Raw genomic sequence first — 7,500 nt, forward strand, 5'->3', positions numbered from 1 at the left:
TTGTTTCTCTTTTTTTTCTTATTAATATTATTTTCGATTTCTACAATTAATATTTCATTTTGTGCATCTTGACTTGCACTCTTTTAAAGGCAAGTTGTAGTAAGAAATGTCCCGAGTTATTGTCCTTGTTATTATTGATGTTCTTATTGTTATTATTATTACTATTGTCATTGTTACTATTACTAATCTGGTTTATCCTGTCCCTCCTTTTTCCTCTCTGTCCTCCTCCTCCTCCTCCTCCTCTTCCTCCTCTTCCTCCTCTTCCTCCTCTTCCTCCTCCTCCTCCTCCTCCTCCTCCTCCTCCTCCTCCTCCTCCTCCTCCTCCTCCTCCTCCTCCTCCTCCTTACTAAAATGCCGCTACACACACACACACACACAAACACATTAAAAACCCTGATACACTCACCTGAACACCTCAAAAACATTACAAACACTACCCAACATACACCCAAACACCATACAATACACCCAAACACCCCAAAACACCACCCAAACACCCCAAAATATACTCAAACACCCCAAAACACTACCCAACACACTCAAACACCCCCCAAAACAACACAACACACCTAAACACTCAAAAACACCACCCAAACATCTCAAAACACACTCAAACACCCCAAAACACTACCCAAACACTCAAAACACCATCCAAACACCCCAAAACACCATCCAAACACCCCAAAACACCACCCAACACCCTTAAACACCCCCAAAAACACAACAACTCATCCCAACTTATCCAAACCTGCCAACCACACCCCCCATCCATGAACAGTTTCCAGGACTTCCAGCACTTGAGTTCACCCCCCCAGCAGTTTTCCAGGACATGACAGATTGTGTGAGTCGTGTGTTCAACTTTGTGCGTCTGGACCCGTCTGTCTTCCCACCAAGGAACCGAAACTTCACAGCTGTTTACGCTAGGGATAAGGACTATTTGTGAGTGTTTGAAGGTGTTTGTGAGTGTTTGTAAGTATTTCTAGGTGTTTGGGATGCATTTGTAGCTGTGTTTGATATTGGCAGTGTTTTCAGGGTGTTTGTTGTGTCAGTGTTTTGGGGATGTTATGCCAGAATAAGGACTATTTAAGTGTTTACAGATGTTTAGAAATGTTTGTAGGTATTTGGGATGCATTTATAGCTGTGTTTAATATTTTGGCAGGATAAGGACTAATGAAGTGTTTCCAGGTGTTTGAGATGCATTTGAAGCTGTGTTTGATATTGTGGCAGTGTTTTCAGGGTGATTGGGAGTGTGTACCAGTGTTTTTTGGGGATGTTATGCCAGAGATAAGGACTATTTAAGTGTTTACAGATGTTTAGAAATGTTTGTAGGTATTTGGGATGCATTTATAGCTGTGTTTAATATTTTGGCAGTGTTTTCAGGGTGTTTGGGTGTGTACCAGTGTTTTTTGGGATGTTAAGAGGTGTGTAGCTGTGTTTTGATGGTGTGATTTGCTCTTTTTATTTGTTGGTGAATGGGATAATGTTTTTCAGGGTGTAGAGTTGTGTTTTGGAGTTTGGGGATGTGTGTGGCAGTTTTGGGGGATGTGTGGGAGTGTTTTTGGGGTGTGTGGCAATGTTTGAGGGTGTGTAGATGTGTGGCAGTCTCTTTAAGTTACTTTGGAATGTGTGGCAAAGGTTTTCAGGTGTTTTGGGGTATGTGGATATGTGGCAGTGTTTTTATGACAGTTTTGGGGATGTGTGGGAGTATTTTTGGGGTGTGTGGCAATATTTTGGGGTGTGTGGATATGTAGCAATTTTTAAAGTTCTTTTGGAGTGTTTGGCAGAGTTTTTCAGTTGTTTTGGGGATATGTGGGTGTGTGGCAGTGTTTTTAAGTTCTTTTGGAGTGTGTGGCAGTGCTTTGGAGTTAGTAGTTAGGGAGAAATGTACCAAATAGCTATGGAAAGGTTAGACTGTTGTTTCATTCCAATTTCTCTCCTCTTATTTTGTTCCAGCAATTTTTATGTAAACTGTTCTCTTTTTTTCCTGGAAGATTTGAAGTGACACCTGAGTTCTTCCGTCCATCCGTGCGAGCGAGAATTATCGACTTCATCCTCCGCCGAAAGAGATATGGTGGCAGGGAAGAAGAGGATAAGGAGGAAGAGGAAGATGTGAAGACGGGAGGCAGAGGAAGAGGTGGAGAAGAAGGGAGAGCAATACATGGAACTGAAACAGAAACATTTGAGTTTGGAATTGAGAAGTTGTTGGCAGAAGGAGCTTATCTTGCAGCCTATCCTTTGCATGATGTACGTTTGTATGTGTGTGTGTGTGTGTGGTAGATTAAGTTAGGCAAGATTCTGAGGTGTTTGGGAGTGTTTAGCAGTGTTTTTGTGGTTGTGGGTTGAGTAAAGCAGTGTTTCTTTGTGCAATTGGTTGTATATATTAGTGTTACTGGAGTTATAAAGGTATTTGAGGATGTGTAGCTTTTCTTTTAGGTATTTTTAGATGGTATTGAGGTGTTTTGGGGAATATATTTACCTGTAGTGAATAACAAAACTAACACTTTCTCTGCAATAAGAACAACAACAAGAGTAAGACCAGGTAATCTTTATGAGCATACACAAGAAAGAACTGGATGATAAAGAATAGATTTTGCAGTTTCTACCTAGTTTAACCTCCTTCAGCACTAGGATGCATTTTTACCATGGGTTTTGGTTATGATGAGACAATTTTATTTACATTAGGAAGGATCTGTGGAAGTCAGAAGATTAATGCACAGGGTGTTTACTGTTTTAATCTTCACATAAGTTCATGAAGCTGTATAAAATTACCATATAATAAACAAAATTAGTATGAAAACATGTCATGATACTGAAGAGGTTAAAAGATCACAAGTGACTGAAAAACAAATAGTCGCTTAGTTATTAAGAAAAGGTGTAACAAATAGCAGATCATATTACACTACTAATCTTTTAACCATGTCTCATTCAGTAGGGTGACTTGTACACTAATAGCCAGCACCACTAAAACACAGAACAAAAATTAATAGTCTTAGTAAAATAAGGAAAGGTGTACCAAATAGCAGGTTAAATTATGACACTACTAAACTTAAAACTGTCTCATTCAAAAGGGTGACTTGCACTCTGATACAAGGCACCACTGCATACAGAACAAATAGTCTCATAGTGAATAAGGACAGGTGTACCAAGTAGGAGGTAGAATTACAACACTACTAATCTTAAAACTCTTTCAATAGGGTGACCTGCACTCTAACACAAGCACCACCACAAATCAAAGGGCACTTCTGCGGGAGAACTGGGCCAGCCTGAGGAAGTTCTACAAGTACCAGCCATTAGACCACATCAAGGACTACTTTGGGGTCAAGATAGGACTGTACTTTGCCTGGCTGGGTTTCTACACCTACATGCTCATCCCTGCCTCAATTGTGGGGATATTCTGCTTCATCTACGCTGTTAGCACAATTTCAGAACATGCGCCAAGGTGTGTTTCAGTGTATTCACTAGTTGTATTCAACTAGTTGTATTTACCTAGTTGTATGTTACAGGGTTCGAGTTGGGTTCATAGCGACCTGTCTCCTTATCTATATTTATGTAAATTTTCTTTTAATTTGTGCACACTTTCTGCTTTGTGCATTTTGTGATGTGTGTGTTTCAGTGTGTTTGGATGTGTGTGTTTCAGTGTGTTGTGTGTTTCAGTGTGTTTGGATGTGTGTGTTTCAGTGTGTTTGGATGTTTGTGTTTTACAGTGTGTTTGGATGTATGTATGCGTTTCAGTATGTGTTTGGATGTACGTTTGTGTTTCACTGTGTTTGGATGTGTGTTTCAGTCTATGCTGTGATGTATGTGTTTCAGTGTGTGATTCTGGATGTTTTTCTGTATGTTTAGACACAGGGACTGCCTTGTATAGGCCTGGCAGCCACTTGCAGCTTCCTTCTTTTCTTATGTTCTTATGTACACCCAAATACACCAAAAACACCAGAAAAGCACTGGTACATAAATACAAACACTTCTAAAACATTGACACACACACCTAAACATCTAAAAGCACAACTAAACCCACAAAAACACACCAAAACCATTGCTAAACACACTAGAATAAAAAACTATTACTGCACATATCAAACACCCTAAATAAATATAAAAAGACAAGATATTTTGAACATTGACAGCTAAATCTCACTCTGTCTCTCCCACAGTAATGACATTTGCCACGAACACAACAATATGACAACAATGTGTCCACTATGTGATAAATTCTGTGATTTCTGGGACTTACGCGAGACGTGTTTTCATGCAAAGTTCACCTATCTCGTGGACAACCCATCTACTATCTTCTTCACTGCCTTCATGTCACTCTGGGGTAAGTAGTGGTGGATAAGACACAAATGATCCCCATAACTGTGCTTCCCATTCCTAGAAATCTAAGAATTATTACTATTACTTTTTTGTTTTATGTAAGAGGGGAAATCTGGCCAAAGCATCAAATAGGGCCACTTAGATGCAGGTCCCCAAGCAGGTCTGAAAGCGTTAGCCAAAAGAATGAGGTAAATATCTTGAAACCTCTCTCTCTTGAATGAGTTTGTCATAGGAAGATGGAAATACAGAGGCAGGTATGGAGTTCCAGAGTTTACTTATCATTTATTGTTCTCTTAACCCCTTGAGCACCATGATGCATTTCCATATTCATTCTGATTACTATTTGGTAATTTTATACAGCTTTAGAAACTCACATGGGGAATTGAAATAGTGAAGACTTTGACCATTAATCTTCTAACCTCCATAGACTGTTCTTAATGTAAATGAAATTATCTAATAGTACTCAAATCTTAAGGTAAAAATGTGTCCTGGTATTGAAGTGGTTAACATTCTTCCACTTCTCCTACTAATATAGATTCTCCCATGCACAGCTGCACTCTTTCTGGAGATGTGGAAGCGATATTCAGCAGAAATCTCACACCGTTGGGACCTGACAGGCTTTGACATCCAGGAGGAGCACCCCAGGCCTCAGTACTTGGCCCGGCTGGCACACATCAAGAAGAAAACCGTCAACATTGTCACAAAAACTGTTGAGCCACGTCCACCCTTCTGGAGAATGCGCTTCCCTGGGGTCATTCTCTCCTTGTCCACTGTGTTCCTACTGGTATGTGGAGGTTAAATTAGGTGTTGTGGGAGTGTTTGAGTGTATGTGGCAGTCTTTCTGGTCTTTTAGGGATGTATGGCAGCTGTTATGTTTTTAAGGGATTTAGCAGTGTTCTTGGTAATGCTTTGGGTCTCCAGAATTGTTTTACTTGTGGCTGGAGGCTATAGCCGTGTTTTTGGGATGTGTTTGTAGTTCATAGGGTGTGTTTGGAAAAGTTTTGGCTTGTTTAGGGCTTTTTAGAGTGCTTTGAGAGTAACATTGGTTTGTGTGAGTGTTTGGGAGGATATAACAATGTTTTCTGAAGTTTTTGGGAAGGTTTGGCAATGTTTTTAAGTGTGTTTGGAGGATATGTCAGTGTTTTAGGGATGCTTAGGAGTGTACCAGTGTTTTTGGATGTGCAGCAGTGTATAGCAGTGTTTTGGAATGTGCGGCAGTGTATAGCAGTGTTTTGGGATGTCATGGAGTGTATAGGAGTGTTTTGGGATGTGTGGCAGTGTATAGCAGTGTTTTGGGATGTGTGGCAGTGTATAGCAGTGTTATGGGATGTCATGGAGTGTATAGCAGTGTTTTGGGATGTCATGGAGTGTATAGCAGTGTTTTGGGATGTCATGGAGTGTTTAGCTGTGTTCTGAGTTTATTAAGGAATGTGTTGCTGTTTTTAAGATAATTTTACAAAGTTATGGTTTTTATTTTGGCATAGAATAATATTTTTCATGGTATATTTTAGGCATGTTTATTGAGTATGTACCACCTCTACCACCACAACAACCATCACTTTTTTTTCTTCTTCTTTTTATGTAAGTGGTAAAAACTGGCCAAGGACAACAATTAAACTAAAAAGCCCACTCTCTACACCTACAAACACTCACTATCTCTACTTGTACAGGTGACAATGGCACTGGCAGCTGTTCTGGGAGTCATTCTGTACCGCATGTCAGTGTTGGCAGCTCTCAGCATCCACGGGGAGAGTGTGCTCACCTCCTATGCTCTCATCTTCACCTCAACAACTGCTGCCTGCATCAATTTGGTCTGCATCATGATATTCAACCAGGTGAGGCTTCTTTCTCATTGTTTGTAGTGGTTTTCTTGGGATTTGGTCATATCCTAACCCCTTCAATACCAGGATGTGTTTTCATATTCCGGTTACTGTTTGGTGATTTTATACAGCTTCAGAAAACTGCAAGGGGATTAGAATAGTGAAGACTGTGGCCATTAATCTTGTGACCTCCATTTTCATATTTATTCTACTTACTATTTGGTGATTTTACACAGCTTCAGAAAACTGCAAGAGAATAGTGAAGACTGTGGCCATTGATATTGTGATCTTCATAGAATCTTGCTAATGTCAATGAAATGGTCTAATTGTGCACAAAACTCAAAATAAATATGCGACATGTTTTGATATCTATTCTTGTTACTATTTGGCGATTTAATACATCTTCAGAAACTTGTGTAGGGATTGAAATAATGAAGACTGGCCATTAATATTTTGGTCTTCATGAACCCTTCTTAATGTAAATAAATTTGCCTGATCACACCCAAAACTCAAGGTAAAAATGTATCTCGGTTAAAGGTAAAGGATATCAAGAAATTTGTTAACTAAAAATGCTTGAATTATCAAGAAGTCTGCATTATGATATTTAACAAGATGAGGTGTCTTTCTCTTAGTTCTTGATAATTTTCTTGAGATTTCAGACACATGCTAAAGGTGAAGGATATCTAGAAATATGTTAACTTTCTCAAAAGCCATGAAATATTGAGGGTACCCAGAAAATATAGTAGAAAATATCATGAAATACCAAAAAGATACTGAAATAAAAAATGAAAATAAAAGAGATATGCAGAAATACTTCCATAAACTCAAAATTAACCAAAAAAAATTGAATAATACTGAAACTTCAAGAGTATCACAAAAATATTTCATAAAAAAAAAGAGAAAAGAAAATAATACACAAAAATGATAAAAAAAACATTAATCAATAACCTTAAAATACTAAGGAACAAGAAAACACACACAAAAAAATAATAAATTGAAAAAAAAATAAATAAAATCTTGAAAAACAAACACACCAAAAGACACACAAACCACCTGAAGAACACCACAAAATACACTACAAAAAGACACATGTTACCACATTAAACACAAAGAAAATACAATAACACCACAAACTAACATTAATATTACCCCCAAAAATTCTCTCTCTCTCTCTCTCTCTCTCTCTCTCTCTCTCTCTCTCTCTCTCTCTCTCTCTCTCTCTCTCTCTCTCTCTCTCTCTCTCTCTCTCTCTCTCTCTCTCTCTCTCTCTCTCTCTCTCTCTCAACAGCTGTACGCACGGCTGGCAGAACGTCTAACGGAACTTGAACTGCAGAGGACACAGACAGAATTTGATGACAGCCTGACA

The 7,500-nt window shown here is 38.9% G+C and overlaps 1 protein-coding gene across 6 annotated transcripts in view; it reads left to right on the forward strand.

Annotated features, from left to right (window-relative positions):
- LOC123508140 (anoctamin-1-like) overlaps nt 1–7,500 on the forward strand; it is a 30,163-nt gene that overhangs the window by 11,910 nt on the left and 10,753 nt on the right. For all 6 annotated transcript variants that reach the window (XM_045261658.1, XM_045261660.1, XM_045261659.1 and 3 more), the window contains 7 exons: nt 779–939; nt 1,992–2,244; nt 3,195–3,439; nt 4,155–4,318; nt 4,866–5,098; nt 5,985–6,149; nt 7,423–7,500. The exon at nt 7,423–7,500 is cut by the window's right edge and continues 126 nt beyond it. In XM_045261658.1, the coding sequence (XP_045117593.1) occupies nt 779–939; nt 1,992–2,244; nt 3,195–3,439; nt 4,155–4,318; nt 4,866–5,098; nt 5,985–6,149; nt 7,423–7,500 (1,299 nt within the window). The remainder of the gene's footprint in view (nt 1–778; nt 940–1,991; nt 2,245–3,194; nt 3,440–4,154; nt 4,319–4,865; nt 5,099–5,984; nt 6,150–7,422) is intronic.

Source organism: Portunus trituberculatus, chromosome 24 (genome assembly GCF_017591435.1).
Source record: "Portunus trituberculatus isolate SZX2019 chromosome 24, ASM1759143v1, whole genome shotgun sequence".
NCBI lineage: Eukaryota > Metazoa > Arthropoda > Malacostraca > Decapoda > Portunidae > Portunus > Portunus trituberculatus.